This window comes from Schistocerca serialis, chromosome 5 (assembly GCF_023864345.2).
Source record: "Schistocerca serialis cubense isolate TAMUIC-IGC-003099 chromosome 5, iqSchSeri2.2, whole genome shotgun sequence".
Classification (NCBI taxonomy): domain Eukaryota; kingdom Metazoa; phylum Arthropoda; class Insecta; order Orthoptera; family Acrididae; genus Schistocerca; species Schistocerca serialis.
The window spans coordinates 560,898,278-560,917,968 of record NC_064642.1 but is presented as its reverse complement, the minus strand read 5'-3'; the positions used below and the strand labels follow the sequence as shown (position 1 = coordinate 560,917,968).

General features: G+C 36.6%; 1 protein-coding gene and 1 non-coding gene across 2 annotated transcripts in view; one reads left to right on the top strand and one right to left on the bottom strand.

The window, feature by feature from the left end:
- Nucleotides 1–19,691, bottom strand: part of LOC126482079 (fatty-acid amide hydrolase 2-like) — a 406,337-nt gene that overhangs the window by 13,756 nt on the left and 372,890 nt on the right. The window contains exons 10-11 of the mRNA XM_050106055.1: nucleotides 19,348–19,515; nucleotides 6,915–7,097 (exon numbers count right to left, since the gene is read on the bottom strand). Of these exons, the coding sequence (XP_049962012.1) occupies nucleotides 6,915–7,097; nucleotides 19,348–19,515 (351 nt within the window). The remainder of the gene's footprint in view (nucleotides 1–6,914; nucleotides 7,098–19,347; nucleotides 19,516–19,691) is intronic.
- On the top strand, nucleotides 3,455–3,529 carry Trnat-ugu (transfer RNA threonine (anticodon UGU)). The gene has a single exon. It is a non-coding gene; the product is annotated as a tRNA-Thr (tRNA).

The following is a 19,691-nucleotide window of genomic DNA, read 5'->3' as shown; positions in this document are numbered from 1 at the left end:
TTGCTTTCAAACGTAACAAAATGAGTGGGAAAACCACCTGACTGTAGGAACACTTTCCAAGCTATAGAAAGTGTGAAGCTATCATGTACTTCCTCTAGTGGTAACATACTCTGGCACAAGTTGCTTGGAAGACAGCTGTAACTAAGGCCATGGTAAGATAAACAGCTGCAGTCTCACTAAAGATGGATCGACCTGCACTCAGTAGTGATTAAGCTGACAAGAACTGCTAGCAGCCAGCGAGCAGAATACTCTACACCAGGGGTCACCAAACTATGGCCTGCAGGCCTGATCCGACCCGTGATGTCAATTTATCTGGCCCGCAACGTCAGTTCATCCAGCCCATCGATGGTACTTGAATTTCATTGAATGTGACAAGACATACAGTGTATCTGACCTACTGCTGTGCTTCTATGACTATGTGCAGTTGTTAAACCTAACACTGGGGCTTCTACAGCAGAATTCATGTATGGTGAACCACTCAGACTCCATTCAGAATTTTTTGAGCAGCAACATTGCCACCCGTCACAAGAACCTCTGTTCCTACTACAGTAAGTCAAGAGTTGCATCTCCAAAATTTGCCTGTTATATGGGTCCAAATATTTTTGTATACAAGGATCTATGGATGTGTCATCATGTCATATTATGTAAAGACTCTGTCAAACCACTGTTGCAAACATTGTACATGGTCTCCTGCCTGTGTTAACCTGCATGAAATTCATATGACATGTACTCAATCACCATCTGCTTCAAGCTTTTCTTGAAGAAAGTGATTCTTAATTCTATGATTTCCTATTCACACAGCAGCAAGGTGGTTCAGATGCAAACTAAAGTCCTGTTTCATTTTTTCATTCTTCCAAATGAAATACTGTAGCTGTCTTTCTCACTGAAAAAGGTAGAACAGGGCCACTGCTGCTGGATCCTACCTGGCTGCTGAAGTTGTCATTTTTTATTTTTTGTCAACATCAAACCCTACCTGAATCTGAAACTTCAGGGAAAAGATAACCTCATCTCTGATCTCTACAAAATCATCAATGGATTTAGGAAAAACTGTCATTATTTGAAGCACACTTGGAAGGAGAAAACTTTTCCCATTTTCACTGTTTTAAAGGGTTTAGTGCTACAATACCTGAAGTTTCAACCTTGATTCTAAAAAAAAGGAAAAAAAAGTTCCTGACTTGAATAACCATTTTTGGAGAGATTTTCAGATCTAGACAGAATTGAGAGTGACACTCCAGAATCCGTTTGATTGTAACCTAGATGATGTGCCAGTTGAACTGCAGTTGTATCTCATTGTTTTGAAGGCAAATGCGTTGCTGAAAGAGAAGCGCAAAGAGAAAAAACTTGTTGAATTTTATTGCTGCTTACATGATACTGAGTTTCCGAAACTTGAAGGAATTTGCTAGTGGTATGTGCATTAATGTTTGAAACAAATTATGTCCATGAGTAAAAGTTTTCAAAAATAATGTTTCAGAAGCCAGAACATCAAATGAGAGTGACTAATGAACATCTGAAGGCAATTCTCTTGATTCGATAAGTAATACCAAACCAAACATTGGTGATATGTAGGCAGACAAATGTCAGTTATTCACATCTCACCAACTCTTCTTGCTGCTTAGTTTGTCATATTTGGCTATGTGCATAGTATATCTGATGGTACTATATTTTTACTAACATTGCCTTCATTGATAACTTTATTATAAAATAAATTTGTTGTTTCTTCTTGTTTTTATGCATTGCATGCCACTTGCTCATGAGTAACACGGAAGTTTGAACTTAGTTTTTCAGCTTTTTTTCCCAGATGTTTTGTTCTGGCTTGTAAATACTGTTCACAAGAATAATTTGACCCAGGCTTGTTATTTTGTCAGTCATTGGGAGCACAATGTAAAAAGTTTGGTGGCATCTGCTTGACACAAACTAGGAAGAAGGATCAAGAAGTTGGGTGGTAGCATAGAGGTCCTAAAGAGCAGCAGTGCCAGCAAAATCTCAAAATACCTTAAATAATGCCCTCTAATCTCAAAGCTGTCGTTTCAACCGACTGACCCCACATTCGAAAGCAATTTGATACCTACATCTTCTGACCTCAGAGTAACCCTGCCACGAAACAATGTGTTACTAAACACCAACACACAGTTGATGTTGGATTTGCCATAGGAAATAGCATCTGCAGTGCACAGACAGCCATCAAGACAATTGTTAGGGTGCAACAAACAGACCAGCATGTCTACCATAATTAATAAGAGGTCAATCTGTGTGTGGAATTCAAACAGCATTCATGTGCGATGTGAAGAAATTATGCAATTTCTCGATGACAATTAGAGGCCATGGAAACAACAGGCATCACTGTTGAGACATAACACTGACAAATTACCTTCATTGGTGTATATTATCCACCTGTTGGTCTACTCCAACTAGCTGATTTTATGAAATTACTGTCCCTCCATTGCGAAGTTTTCACTGGTGGAGATGTTAATGCAGATCATGGAGACTGGAATTCCAGAATAACAAACATCATCAACTGCTCTCACAACTGTGTATTGTGAAGCAAAACAACACCATCGTACTGTACATAAAAAGCCAACCATCTACCGAACAGGCAGCACATGGCCAAACATGGCTGATGTTGGTATCATTAAGTGCTACCAAAGTATTTGTACACATCAAATCTGAACACTCATTTTTCTCTCCACTTGCTGACAATTTTCAACATCAACTTTGACCCCATTCCAAATGATATTTCCACAACATATTGAAGGTGTCATCCAAGAGGCTTCACATTTTGACACAAAATGAGACACGTGGTTCAATTTAAAAATGCTGAGGTGGAGCAATCAGTTAATTACCTAAGGGAGATAACAACACGAGCAGCAGAGGCAGCATTACCACCACTTACAGGGGGTCAGGCAAGACCACTCACAACACCTGTCACCAAATCTGCTTGATGACAGCTACAAACAATTTAAGACTGTCATGGATCTCACCCACCCAGAGACCCAGGAACAAAGTGGTGATGAAATGAAAATTAAATGGACACCCTAGCTGCAAGCAGGTGTTGATGTAATTCATTGGGGACATGTTGAAAATGTGTGCCCCGACCGGGGCTTGAACCCAGGATCTCCTGCTTACATGACAGACACTCTATCCATCTGAGCCACTGAGGGCACAGAGGATAGCGCGCCTGCAGGTACTTATACCTTGCATGCTCCGCATGAGACCCACATTCCCAATGTATCCACACCACTACATTCGTAGTGCACCTAATTGATGTTTGCCCATCTTACTCATTACTCATGGCAGAATAATCTACCAAGTCCCATACGAGTTTGGGCATAGCGTGTGCATTCGCACAAGAAGGTTAAAGGCCGGGAAGCCATATTAGTGGTGTGGACATGTTGTGAATGTGGGTCTCACGGGGAGCGTGCAAGGGATAAGTCTCTGCAGGCACACTATCCTCTGTGCCCTCAGTGGCTCAGGTGGATAGAGCGTCTGCCATGTAAGCAGGAGATCCCGGGTTTGAGTCCCGGCTGGGGCACACATTTTTAACATGTCCCCAATGAAGTACATCAATGCCTGCTTGCAGCTAGGCGTGTCCATTTAATTATCATTTCATTTCTAGCAAAGCTGCATGGTCATCTACGGTAACCGTTCTTTTGGGAACAGATACTACCATCATATGAAGTGGTAATGGATCAACTGTGATAGGAAAACAAAAACACTGTTGACAAACAAAGGAATCAGGTGAAGGCTCCCAAAACATCTTTGCTGGCAGACAATAAAGGCTTATTTCCATAAACACCAACAGAAGATACCATCACCTCAGGAAGTAGAGTCTGTGATTCAGCTAGGTGCTGAGGCCACAAATTTCGTCTACATCAACAAACCAGAGCACACAATTGGTCAAAAAGTGATTACCACATTTTTTAGCTGTACAGCATGCTGCCAATGTAATAGACATCATTCGTCACAAGAGGTGGAACGCCAGAAAGGCTCCAGGTACTGATTAGCTGACCAATCAATATCTGTAGCAGCTGCCCGTGAATGCAGCACCAAGTCAGGTGGTGCAGTGGCTGGCACACTCTAGTCATATTCTGGAGGATGTCGTTGTTGTTGTGGTCTTCAGTCCTGAGACTGGTTTGATGCAGCTCTCCATGCTACTCTATCCTGTGCAAGCTTCTTCATCTCCCAGTACCTACTGCAACCTACATCCTTCTGAATCTGCTTAGTGTATTCATCTCTTGGTCTCCCTCTACGATTTTTACCCTCCACGCTGCCCTCCAATACTAAATTGGTGATCCCTTGATGCCTCAGAACATCCCCCAAGGATGATGATGGACCTAATTATTGTCAAGACATCCAGGTTTCAACTAACTGTGATTTCCCTAAATTACTTGATGCAAATGATGGAATGGTTCATTTGAAAGGTGACAGCCAATTTCCTTTCCCATCCTTCCATAATCTGAGCTTGTACTTCATCTCTCATGACTTTATTGTCAAAGGGACATTAAATCCCTAATCTTACTTCCTCCTGAATGTGGTCCAATATATCACAGCCACCTCCAGTGATATGCTCCATATTGTGCACTATATGAAGGTTTGGAAATGTGCCTAAATGGTGGCCACCTCAAAAGGCAGAAAAAAATTTGTGGCTTCCAAAGAGTTGTTGACTAATCAGCCTACTGCCAGAAATGGCAGTAGTTCAGATTTTGGTGTGGCTGCTGCATGAGCTATCAACTTCTGCAATTGGTGGAGGAGGTGATAGACTCAGTGGAGTACTGAATTCTCTGAGTCTTCCTGGACATCTCTCATACATTCAACAGCATGTGACATGAAAGCCACCTCTTCACACCTTTTTGTCATGAGGTCTCTGTGTCAGGTATCCATCTGCTTTCAACATGCTGCCAAGGAAGAACATTCCTTGTGCATATCCAGCACAGATCCTCCTCACACAGCAACATCAATGATAATGCACAGTGAGGGTCAGTACTGGAGCCAATCTCTGAACTGCAGACCGCATGCACCTTGCACTGTATGCAGATGATAAAGTGGTCTTTGGACTATAAATGAGCACCTGGCACCTTCATTAACACCAAAATTTGGTTGATCACATAACATCTTTGACCCTGTAGTGGAATCTACCTTTCAACAGAGACAAAAGTCAAGCCATTATCATTAGCTGGCTGAACATCACGGACAACCTACAGACTGTCCATGTTTCTAGAAACTTAGTGCAATGGAGCAGAACTGAGTGTTACCCCAATGTCACATTCTACACTTAATTAAGATGGCACCAGCGCATAAAGTAACTACAGGGGAAGGTGCTGGGTTCCATCAAGCACCTATACTCACTGCTACACCCAACATAATTATTGAAACATTTTGGCATCACTGTGTACAAGTCTCTGCCTTAATCAGTGCAAGAGTATGCTGCACTAGTGTGGGAGAAACGCAGTTTCTTGACACTTCGAGCTCACATTTATAGTATGAAATCATGCAGTGCTATTGGCATGCTTTTTGCCAAGGGACTTCTTTACTGTGTAACTGCCACTAGGTATCTCTATCTCAGTGAGCATTTTCCGGAGACTGTACGAGTCTTTTACAGTAAAGTGCAGCAGTCCCAGAACTGCCACAATGGGAATGGTGACATGAAATCCATCAAATTGCTAATAGAAGTCCAGATCTGCTGGCAGACTAATTACCACTTAATTTATGTAGGAGTTAAAGGTATACTAATAATTGACAACCAAATGTAAATGTGCAAATTATGGACTAAACAAAATGGAAAGAAAAATTGGAAGGTGACATACTTCAACACAACCAAAGTATACTTAAAGAGTGGCTTGTAAGGAATCCTTCTGATTGTTAATGTACAGCCGAATGGTAGCTTTATGTTTTGAACTGTACAATAATTATTATAACCATATGTGGTAATAGCAGCATGTGCAAGGTAGGTTTTGCAATGAGTCTGAACATTTGGTAGGAAGGTTATTGCAGGACATGTACCAAGGAGTTTGATTGGTTTATCTTAATACCAAAGCATGAGCTTAGAAAATTATGCATCTGGTGTGCCAGCTGATCATGTTTCCATCCAGGATGTAACTATGAAATGAAGGAATACTCTCATTTTCAGGTAGGGTATCTTTCAGACTGGGTATAAATATAAAAGATCTATGTACCCAAGTCATTCTGTGTAATTTTAAGGCATCATGTCTCAGCAGGAACATAAATACCACTTTATCACTTGGATCCCAACTTCTTATACAAGTGGCTGCAGAGTTCAGAAAAGGAAACTGGCTCTCCAAAATGAGTTTGGCTCCCACTATCCACCTTATCTCTATTTACACTATTTTTCCTGGCTTTGTTTCAGTTTCTTTCATGGTGTTATATTCCCCACACATCTCCTCTCCAGTTCCTTTTGAGTTTGGGTGATAACTAACCTTCTAACTGAAGTGAAAAGTGCAGCCTACAACATCATTGATTACAAGACTACCAAACATACAGGACTGATCAGATGACTAATCAAAAATACAGGGCATTATGTTCTTCCAACTAATGTCACTAGTTTTTATTTTATGGATGGGTAATTTTTGCATCACTGCTGGAGAATGCGTAATGCCCAGAACTAATTATGGGAAAGAAATAAAGAAGCAGTGCACCTACACTAGAATCAACGTGTTGCCAATTCCACTGTAGGCTACATAGCAACTGCAGCACTCATCATGAAGAAAATATTTCTATGGTTAATATCTTGTTGTTGGTAATTCTCCACCCAGTAGATCATGACTCTCCAATACCCATACAACATTTTTTGTAACAGGTCAGTCAAACAGTCCCAGATCGCTGTATAATCAGCAGCCAAAACATCTTTTTATTATTCCTCTTGTTTTCTATCCACAAAAAGTTATTTTCATGAATGTTACCTGTATGCCAATTGGGAGTCCCTCACTGTTAAGTCCGAGTGGTACATGTGTTGCTGGCATACCAAGGACATTAAATACCATTGTATACAAAACACCAGCAGTCTTTATGTATGAATCATTGTGATATATGGCTGCTGTTGGATGGGTTGGGTATATAAATACCCCACTGTCTCCTAAAATATCCTGAAAAATGAAAAACATCAAAAAAATTATTCTGCTTTATAAATAATATAATGATGAGATAAAGAAAAGGAAAAAAGGGACAACTTGTAGAAGATATAATGTAAGTTATATCTGAAATCTTCTGCAGAGCTTTCTGTTGGCACTATGTCTCCTGCATGTACTCTATATACATTATTTTTATTCTTTGGGTCTCAAGAAATTTTGCTGCTTAGTGAAATAAGGTATTTTGCAGGACTATGCATTGGCCAAAATCATTGCTGGTCATACACTGAGGGTCAGTTTGTGAATGGCAAGAAGCTTAAACATAAATTTTAATTAGACTTACGAGCAGTAGTATAAAAAGAAACTATTTGGTACATGAAACCATTCCTAGATGAGTTTTTCTCACAATTACACGAATACAAAACAATTTGCCACCAAATGCTTCTCCTTCTAATTTCAAAAATATTTTTCAATCTCTGTAGATACATATTCAATAACTGGCATAAAATGATATACACTCAACTATTTTATAATTCAGTATTTTAGAAGAGTCAAAAATAAGTATAGCTTAATATAACAACAATAGGTAACTGCTTTAACTGAAATAGTGAGTCAGAAATAAACATGTCATGTTATTTTACATGATGGAGAAACTTATAATCATTACATTTTATTCAGTAATCAATGGGTTGACTTGAAACTTCCTGGTAGATTAAAACTGTACGCCAGAGTGAGACTCGAACTCGGGATCTTTGCCTTTTACGGGCAAGTGCTCTACCATCTGAGCTACCCTAGCATGACTCCCCACCCATCCTCACAGCTTTAATTCTGCCAGTACCTCATCTCCTACCTTCCAAACTCCTTTCTTCTAGGAGTGCTAGTTCTACAAGGTTTGCAGGAGAGCTCCTGTGAAATTTGAAAGGTAGGAGTTGAGGTACTGGTGGGTGGAATTAAAGCCATGAAGACAGGTTTCATATCAGTGTACACTCTGCTGCAGAGTGAAAATTACATTCTGCAGTGTGTTGACTTGTTAATAAAATGTCTGGGGCACAGTCACATAGCATACCTTTTTTTCCTCTTTTTTGCTTTATTGTAATGTGGATAACCAATTCAAACAATAATGTCAATGTTTTTGTTTGCATTTATTAGTCAAAACCCACAACACTCATTCACAGTCTCTCCAGTGAATTGAAAGAGGTGACAAACAAGGGGGAAAATATTAAAATTTGCATCAATGTAGGTCATCCATTATAGGCCATGGATGGAAAAATTTTGAATAGGTATGTATGCATAAGTGTGTTTTATAATTGGAACCAAGTTCACTATAAATGTACACTACATGCTAAAAACCAGCATGAGAGGTTTTGGCCAGCAATGCAGGCATAGACAGACAGATAAATTTAGCCGTTTGTTATTTATTCCTTGGATAAATATCTAATAATTCATTATGATGTTGAATGTTGCAGTGTGTTGTAAGGCCAGTGTGCCCCATACCTTTTTCAAGAGTTTCTTTGGTCACTAGAAGACAGTCAAATATTTGTACTTATTGAATAATTATGAAAACTATATTTTAGGGTTGCTAGTGTAGGAAAACACACACACACACAAACACAAACACACACACACACACACACATACACACACACACACACACACACCCAAAGAATCACATTGGCTATTACGGATTCTTCTGTCAAGTAGAATTGGGTATCAGGAAGGTAATCTTCATTTAATATTTTTGCTATATAAAACAACCTTTACATCAGCAAATAAATGGTAAATGTCTTTTATGGTTGCCTACTTTTCTTCTTTCTGTGCCATGTAGAAGCTGTGTAAATTAACAGTGTGGGTCAGTTTACCTTGGGTATTATGTTTGTATAACTTAACTATTGTTAACTGTAGCTGGCAGTTGACAACAAACTTCACAAAAGGATAATTTTGATCTGAAACTGTTTTAAGTATGCCTGACTGTTGAAGGAGTTGGCTTTTATATCTTTTAGCATGGAAATAACATTGTTTTTATTACATCTTTTGGTGCAATAATTACTTTATTCATAAGTGAAAAGGAAAACAATGTTACACAGTGAAAAATTAGTGAAAGGAAATAGATAAAAAGTATTAATTTTTGTCAGTTTCATTTGCAAAGTGTATTATTGCTTATAATGCAAAAGAAAGTGAACTTAGGACATTTACAAAGTCCTAATAATATATTACTTGCAATTCAAATTATTCTCAACATACATACTCAAAAATTTTGTAAATGATGTTTTATGTCTTAATTTTTGATGTGCAATCCTGTTGAGGTGTGCATGGTCATACCTAAGGTTCATAACTGAGTGTACTAAATTTTATTCTAGTTTAGTGTTTAGTGACAAATCATTTGCTGAGAATCAATTCAGAACTGTCAACAAATTTTTATTTTTATTTTTTTTATTGTTGAAGTGGCTCTACACTATGTACTCTCATCAAAGAGAGGATCACATTTATACAACACAAATGAAAGCAGACTCAATACTAATCTCTATAACAAAGTGATATGATTTCTCTTCACTCTGAATATGCTGGATTACTTATCTACCCTGAATCATTTAACTCTCTGCATTCTACTGGTACATAATAACTTCAAACATGAAGCCTCACCCAACATGTGTCCACTGAAACACTCTTCTGGTACCTTAAATAATATATTTGCTTGGAATTACGTAATGCGAGTCTTTGTGGGAACAGAATTGAGCAGTTAGCTGTGAAGTTGCTGTAAGCTTGTTCCATTATTCTTCCTGGTGTTTCAAGTATGGAAGTGTTTAGGCCCTTTTACAGCATACTTGCGTTACCAGCATTACAATTTTGAGGAGGCCTCCAAAAGTCCAATAGTAATTCACTTACGGAGGTGAAGAACAGGTACAAACCAGCACTGAACCTCTATTTGTTATATTAATCCTCTGTTTCCTCTCATCCAGATATGACTCCATTCATGCAAATGGGATTGCTTTAATCAATAATATTTTGATTTTTTTGTAGAATTTTATCATTATACAATCAAAGGCCTTAGCAAGATTATAAAAAATGTGAATATGATAATTTTTCTTACTTTGTTGTACCAAGACAGAATTTGTGAGATCATATATTGCTTTCTCTATAGAGAAGCCTTTATGGGAGCCAAACTGAGATGCTGTTAAAAGGTCAGTATCAGATATGCGGTCCAGTATTCTGTTGCAAGTTAGCTTTTCAGTAACTTCTGAGCACTCACAAATCCACTTTAAACATATATTGCTATTGCCTATTTCAGTGTTTCAGGAAATGTGCCTTGACTCATTGGCTTAGAAACAAACCTAATTCAAAGGCGGCAACATCAAGTAAACACAAGATTTCTGTAGTCTGGATGAAATACAATCAAGAATAGAAGTGCTACAATATTTCAGTAGCCCAATGATTTTTGTGGTATCACTGACTTGGCAAAGCTGATCTCAGGTGGTGAAATATGCAATGCCTGTCTTAATAAATCTAAAGGATCAGCATTATGTGATCCATTTTTTAGATCTGTTTTTTTCAGCAACTGTTAAGAAGAAGTCATTTAACTTAGTGAACTCTCTCTTGCTGCCACAACATACTTGGTTCATAGATAATAACCGTCCTTTCTCATGGATTCCACTGTTACTACATCTACCCACCAAACCAGGAAAACTGAATTCACAGCATTGCAAGAATATTTTAGGAAAAAATTAATCTTGTCATCTACTGTGCAGCCTTGGTAAACTACTTCCCAGTGTTCATCCAGTAAATTCTCTTTAACATTGTAACTGGGCCGGCATTTATAATTCGGTTTAACAAGGGTTTGCCATTGTTAGCTGAACAGAATTGAGAGGGATGCTTTATCACTCCCATTTGACCATTATATTCACCTGAACCATTTGCTATGAGTTCATCTGTATTTTATAAAAATGTCCTACTATTCTTGTAGGGAAAATTACTGTAGGGAACAAACCAAAAGTGATAATTGCCCTCAGTGCCCTCATGAAGCAAATAACTTCAGCATGCTGTGCACTTAGAATGATAAATTCAATGTATAGTAGCACTAGAACAATATTTTTGGCATGTGTTCATTCTATAATTGATTGTGGCATAACCTTCTAGTGAAGAAACACGTGGAATGTACAAACAATCTTTAGGCTACAAAAAAGGATTGTATGAATTATAATAAAAAGTAGCAAGAGAGCTCGCTGCACTGAGTTGTTTAGATGTATGAGAATCCTGACTGTTTCATGCGATCCACATAAAGAAAGACATCGACTAGTATCCAATGAATGGTCTCTACAGGAATATGGAACCAGATCCACTCACCACTTACATGTCAGTAGGAAATACAAAACAAAAATGCAAAATAGTGTGCTATATAATTAAATTATACAACAAACTGCAAATGATAGTCATCTAGCTATTGAACTACATGCAGTTTGTATTACATTAATAATAAACTTCTTTTATATTATTTGGATTATTTCACATCTTTTGTGTTATTTCCTGACACCATAACTATGTAGTGCTTTTAATATGATGAAATTAGTTTAACACTACTTTGATCCAAGATATGTTCCATAAGGTTGTATGTTCCCCACACTTCGGTTTATTAAGAAGACATGTAATCCGCTGTTATATTTTACACTGAACACTTGTTAAAAAAATCAAAACTGTGACAATGGCCAGTAAACCTTTGTAAATTACTACAATTATTATAATATTGTGAGTTGATGTCCTGTTTGTTATTAATATGAACTGCACTTAAGTTAATAATTTAGCTATAAGCGCATTGGTATCCTGTATTTCAGCTAAATTTATAATAATATTAAGATCATAAATTCATAATAATATTAAGATCATATGTAAATTACAAATTCAGTTTTAATGCCATCTAGCAATCATCATCTCAAGTAGCTTATTGAACTTAGAGGCTGTGTTTTCTATTCACAATAATACTGGCCACTCATGTTTACATGATGTGTATAACAAATATTATATTACTTGTCTGCTGCACTGGTCATCAACCGTAATCCTATCTTCATATATCATGGTGTAATAATGTACTCACAATGATCTCTGCTATGAAACAACACAAATACAGACTGAATGTATCAGTGACTAAGTTTTAATGATGTAATGTCTCAGGTAAAATGATACCTCACTGCATGTAAACTTATTCCATTCGATAATTTTGACTTCTGTAAATATGAGTCTTTCATTTTCACTGCTTCTTCCTTAACCAACTTCCAACTTCCGATTTTATGACCTTCGTTCTAATTGATGGAAGACAAATGACATGTCAGATTATTCCAACTGTATATTCTGTATTAATGTTGTCATTCAAAAGTCTTTTATGACAATGCGTTAAGCTGTTATGGTAATTACACTAATCAAGACTGTTTTTGTGGTACATGTTCTGTAAAAATTTTCTTACATCTCATTGGACACTGTTGTAATTTTACGTGCAGTTTCTGCACTTTTGGTTCCTGTATGCTGCTGGACTTTGCTATATTATTATATGTAACTTTAAGTTTTAGATCTGAACATTGTTTGTATGCAGCTGAAACTAGTAATCACAAAAAAACTGTTTGCAATCTTGACTTTGAGGACTTCTAATCCTTAATACACAAAAAAATGACAATTACAGTTTCGTTAATGGTGGGTGTGGTAACATTAGTAAGTGCCCTCTCTGAAAACTACCTAGAACTGGTAGTTCAGAACCCCACTCATGATGGAAATATATTGGATGTAATGCCAACAAAGAGATCTGACCTTTTGGAGGATGTCCTCATCAAAACTGATATCAGTGGCCATTATGTGGTTGTAGCAAATGATTACCAAAGTATAAAGGGTAACTAAAACAAGCAGGAAGTTATATATATTCAGTAAACTAGATGAAAACTCAATGAGGAACTTCAAACTTCCATCACAGGGCAGAAGCATATAGAGGAACTATGGTCCAAGTTTAAAAGGATTGTTGAACGTACTCAGTAGAAAAGTTCATAGTAGGAGGGAACCTCCATGTTATATAGTCACTGTAAAGAAACTAGAGAAACAGAATCTACTGCATAATAACTGTGAAACAAAGCACTGGGCTGTAGATAAAGAGATGCTGAATAAAACGAGTTTTGCTGTCAACAGAGCAATGTGTGAAGCCTTCAGTGAGTACCATACGAGAATGTTGTCAAATGATCTTCCACAGAACTCAAAGACAGTTTGGTCATATGTTAGGGCGTTAGTGGTACCAAAGTTAGTGTCCAGTCCATAGTGAATGAGACAGGAACTGAAAATGAGGATAGTATAGCGAAAGTTGAAATTCTTAATTCCATTTTCAATTGCTCCTTTACAAAGGAAAACCCAAGAGAATTTCCCAAATTTAATCCTCATACCACTGAAAAATGAATGAAATAAGTATTGGTGTCAGGTGAAATCGTTAAAACTGAACAAAGCTCCAGGGCCTGATAGGACCCCATCAGATTCTATACCAAAATTGCAGCTGAGTTAGACCCTCTTGTAACTATAATCTTTTGTAGGTCCCTCAAACAAAAAGCCATGCCCAGTAGTTGGAAGAAAGCACAGGTTACACCACACAGAAGAGGTGCCTGAGGCCTGGGAGATCAACAGCAGAAGCAGCTTCCAATCAAGACAGATGCCTGAGAACTAGGAGATCTGCTACACTAAGTGAGAATTTTTTATGGTACCGAGTAAGCAGAAAGAGAACATGGAAAAAGATGTAAGTAAAACTGTCCATTTTAAATACCAGTGTGACAATAGTGAGAGGAATATAAACACCGGACAAAGATACGTTCCAGGTTTAATGACACAAACTGAAAAAAATCACTGCATAGTACCAGAAGCAAAGGGAGCAAGTGAACTGCTTAGTATATTACAGGAAGGGGAACTATTACATTTAAAGCCAACTGTTAGAATACTTCACCAAAATGTTCAATACATAAACAATAAAACAGAGGAACTAGAGGTAATATTACAGGAGTATAGGCCAAACATTCTAGTAGTTACAGAACATGGGCTAAAAGAAAATCACATAGGAATGTACAACTTGAAGAATTATGTGAAAGTAGCTAGTTTTTGCAGAACTTCCTATAAAGGTGGTGGGGTTGCTATTTTTTCTAACTATAAATCAACTAAAGCCATAAATGTAACAAAATATGCTATAGAATTGAGCTTTGAAGCTACAGCACTGGAAACTAAAATTGCTGGGAATTTATGTTGTGTATTAGGTTTGTATCGATCACCAAATGGTATAATTAAAACCTTCTTTGAACAGCTGGAAGATATAATCCAACACCTCTCAAAAACATATGCTTATTTGATCATTATAGGAGATCTGAACATAGACACGAGTAAAAATACAGACAATACTAAGACCCTACTGGACTTATTGTGCATATACAATCTAAAAATAAAAATAGATAAACCAACCAGAGTAACAAAGCATAGTGAAACTATTATTGATCATGTAATAACAAATATCCCTACATGCTATTGTGACACACAGGTAATAAACTCCACATTAGCAGACCATTTTGCAATCATGATAGACATAAATATAAAGACTAGTGATTCAGTGCAGAAGATATGGGAGATGAGAAGACAGAACTACCCACATAACATAAATCTGCTAAAAAAGATGTTAGAGGCAGAAAACTGGGAAACAATATATGCAGCTAAAGATGCAAACACCAAATGGAACCAGTTTTATTCTTTATTCAATCATTATTATGATGTTACATGTCCTGTTAGTAAAAGGCTTGTCAAACAGCAACAAAAAAAGAAAAGCTGGGTGACTGGAGAAGTAATCCATGCCAGAAATAATCTGAGAGTGTATTATGACCTCTCCAAACAAAAAAATAATGAGGCCTACAACACATTGTATAAAATAAAAAAGAAAGAGTACTGTAGTTTTATCAGAGAAACTAAAGCATCATTCATCAGGATGTCTATAGATAAGGGAAAGAACTACTCAAAAGGTTTATGGTCGTTCATTAATGGAGAGAGAGGAAAAGTAACAAATCGGGCAGAGGACATCTGCCCACTGATGAGTGGGAAAAGCAACGCAAACCCTCTAGAAGTAGCCAATACTTTTAACAGATATTATATTACTGTAGCAGACGAATTAATAAGTCAAAATAAAACAAATGCAGTAAGTAAATTGTTAAACCCCCCACATACAAATCATACTATGGTTTTCATACCTACAACAGATGCAGAAGTGTCAAACCTAATAAAACAACTTAAAATTAAACATTCTTCTGGCTTGGATGGTGTCACATCACATCTCATAAAGGAATGCAGAGAATGTATATTAAAACCATTGACACACATGCTGAATGCTGCGATAGAAGAAGGTATATTTCCAGATTCACTGAAAGTAAGTAAAGTGAAGCCAATATTTAAGAAAGGGAACAGGGATGAATTAGGAAATTACAGGCCAATATCATTGATCTCAACATTTGCTAAAATCTATGAAATGATAATAAAGAATAGAATTGTAAGTTTTATAACAAAGTACAGAATACTGCATTCATCACAACATGGTTTCAGAGAAGGGAAGTCAACAAAAACAGCATCAACAGATATAATTGAGCACATTCTTAATTTACTTGACAGGCAACAAAAGACTTGCGGGATTTTTATGGACCTATCTAAGGCATTTGATTGTGTGAACCACTCAAAATTAATGATGAAATTATATCAGTATGGAATTAGAGGAAAATGCTATGACATACTTAAATCATACATTACAAATAGGAAACAATGTACAGAAATCAGACATACTAGTGGGGGAAACATAACAAACTACATATCAGAATTACAAACAGTTAAACACGGTGTGCCGCAAGGGTCTGTGCTTGGGCCAATACTATTTATACTCTACGTAAATGACTTCCCTAACTATATAAATCAGAAACTTATAATGTATGCTGATGACACAACAATCATTTGCACAGCTGACACAAAGGAGGAGCTTGAGAAGGAAGCACTCCTGACTATTGAAAATGCAAATAAATATTTAACACAAAACAACCTGTTTATGAATCAGTCTAAAACAATGAATGTAGTATTTCAGACCAAGCATAGTGAAAATTATAATATAAATGTTAATATAAATGGAAACACTATTAAAGAAGTAACCAGCACAAATTTTCTAGGAACTATAATAGACAAACATTTGGCATGGGGGGAGCACATAGATGCACTGTGTAAAAAGATAAACAAACAGATCTTCATCATGCATAAAACAGCTAAGACTGTGGATGATAAAGTCCTCAGATCAATGTATTATGGACTTGTCTTCCCACATTTGTCTTATTCGGTTCATATATGGGGAAATGCACAAGCTGGCTACCTAAAAAGAATATTCACAATTCAGAAAAGGGCAGTGAGATGCATTGCAAAAATACCACCAAGACAGACCTGTAGGCAAGCTTTTGTACACTATAATATTATGACAGTATATTCACTGTATATATACCAAAGCATAATGGTGGTAAGGTCAAGTGATAAACACCTCCTAAATAAAGATGTACACAAACACGGTACAAGAGGAAATGAAAATTACTACATGATAAACAGAAATCTAAAACTGTCTATGACTGCCCCAGAAGAAGCAGGCAAAAGGTTTTTTAATAAACTCCCCAAAATCATTAAAAAAAAAACAGATCTAAAATGTTTTAAAAATCATTTGAAACTATATCTCACAGAGAAATGTATATACAGTTTGAGTGAATACTAAGATGTGTTTAAATATATCATTACTGAAATGTACCTGTAAAAATTATCATTTCTGTATGTTTTTTTGATTTGTGTGTACATATAATGTGAAACATGTAAAACCTTTGTATGATTATGGACTATTTCTGTTTAATCATTTGTTTCATTTATATATATATTGAAATCAAGTTTGATGTTAATAGGCTATTGTATGACACACCCAATACTCTCAGCTGGATTTTCAGCTGGAGTCCATGGGCAAAGAATAAATAAATAAATAAATAAATAAATCTGCATGAAGGGTAGTAGAAATGATCCAGAAAACTATCATCCAGCATCGTTGAAATTGATTTGCTGTAGGATCTTAGAGAATATTCTGAGCTCAAAGGTAAGGAGATATCTTGAACAGAATGACCTCCTCCATGCCAACCAGCATGGATTCTGAAAACACTGATCATGTGAAACACTACTCACACTTTTCTCACATGATGTACTGAAAATTTGGATTAAGGCAGTCAGGTAGATAACTAATTCTTGATTTGCAACAAGCATTTGAATCAGTACCACACATACACTTACAGTCAAAAATACAGGCATATGGGGTATAAAATGAAATTTGTGACCGGACTGACTTTTTGGTATGGAGGTCGCAGCACATTATCGTGGATGGAGAGTCATTGTCAGATGTAAAAGTAACTTCGGGTGTTCCACAGTTAAGTGTGTTGGGACCCTTGCTGTTCATGTTATATATTAATGACCTTGTGGGCAATGTTAATACTAAACTCAGATTTTTTGCAGATGATGCAGTTATCTATAACAAAGTGCTGTTTGGAAGAAGCTGCACAAATATTTAGTCAGAGCTAGATAAAATTTAGAGTGGTGCAGAGATTGGCAACCTGCTTTAAATGTGCAGAAATGTAAAATTGTGCACTTCAAAAAATGAAAACAAAAAAGGTGTAGTACCTTATGACTATAATATCAATGAGCTACAGTTGAAATTGACCAACTCATACAAATACCTGGGTATGACACATTGTAGGGACATGAAGTGGAATAAATGGAATGATCACATAGGCTCAGTCATGGGTAAAGCAGGTGGTGGACTTCAGTTTATTGGTCGAATACTGGGGAAGTGCAGTCACTCTACAAAGAAGACTGCTTACAAATCACTCATGTACCCCATTCTAAAATATTACTCAAGTGTATGGGACCCATACCAAGTACGACTAACAGGTGATATTGAACATAAACAGAGAAGGGCAGCTTGAATGGTCACAGGTTTCTTTGAACCAAGGGAGAATGTCACAGAGATGCTGAAGAAACTGAACTGGCAGACTCTTGAAGATAGACATAAACTATATCAAGAAAATCTACTAACAGAGTTTCAAGAACCAGCTTTACATAATGATACTAGGAATATACTACAACCCCCTACATTTTGCTCACAGAGAGATCATGAGGACAAAATTAGAATAATTACAGTTTGCACAAAGGGATTAAAACAATCATTTTTCCTGTCCTTCATATGTGAATGGAATGGGAAGAAATCCTAATAACTGCCATGCACTCACAGTGGTTTGCAGAATACAGATGTAGCTGTAGATGTAGATCTTTCGTCTCTAACATTGACAATGTCAACAAACATGATCCGAAAAATTATCTGTTAGATAAGCATTCTTATAGTGTCAAAGATCACCTGAAATGATATGTAAATAATGCTGAAAATTATGCTAATAATTAACTGTTATATTTAAGAAGAATATGTTTAATAGAATAGTGAAATATGATGTACAAACATGTAACATAGTAAAGCAAATCTACTTAAACAGTGGTAAGTACAGGATGGAGTAAAAAAAAAATATTATGAAAAGTACAGATTGCTAATCACTGTATAGAAGAGATGTTGACTCAAGACAGCCACAATGAAAAGATCTTCCTCCAAAATAGAAGACACACACATACAAACAAGCACAACTCACACACACTCAAGACCACTGCCTCCAGCCAGAGACAGTGGTCATGTGTCTGTGAGTTGGGCTTCTGTGGATGAGTGTGTTTTCCATTTCAGAAGAAGCTTAAATGTACAGCAGTCGTTACGATGTGCCTGTCTGCGACTCAATATATCCTCTACATCGCAAGTAGCAATCTATCCTTTTCGTAATATGTCATGTATCTATGTACATGTCTGTATACACTTATATTTATGTATTATATACATTATTGTGCTGACAACATCCATACAATTCACAACGTCTTGATGTATAAATAAACACAAAAATATCCAAGATGAAAGCAACATTTAAGTCTATGGCCAGAGACTTCTTTCCACAATATGTTTAAATTGCCTTGAAATGTTGTTATAAGACAACAATATTAGTCAAAAAATTATCACATCTATAAAAAGTCTGTGCTATTGAAAAAGAGGGTTATAAAAATGGATCAGACTTTTTTTAAAATATCTCTCCCAAATGTGTAACTGGTTGTATGAAAAATCTTATAAAGAAGCCAATTTTCTTACCACAAATTTCTTCCTTAAAGCATTTCTCTGAGCACAGTAATCATTGTATTTGTAACGTGGTATTAACACATTCATTTCCTTCAACAAATAGAAGGCCAGTGCTGCTGGCGAGTACTTTGAAATACCAAATATTGACTTCAGTATTTCCACAAATAGATTATGGCTCTCCTGAAATGTAAAGAATAGATATAAAATATAAACTGTGAAGTTAACCTAGAACTTAATTGTAGTTCTTTGTTAAACGCAGCACTTTGATATCTTAATATTTGTCACTATGGCTAAATAATATATGAAGCAACGAGAATGAGATTCAAAATTTCAAAACCAGTCATGTGAATGAAAAT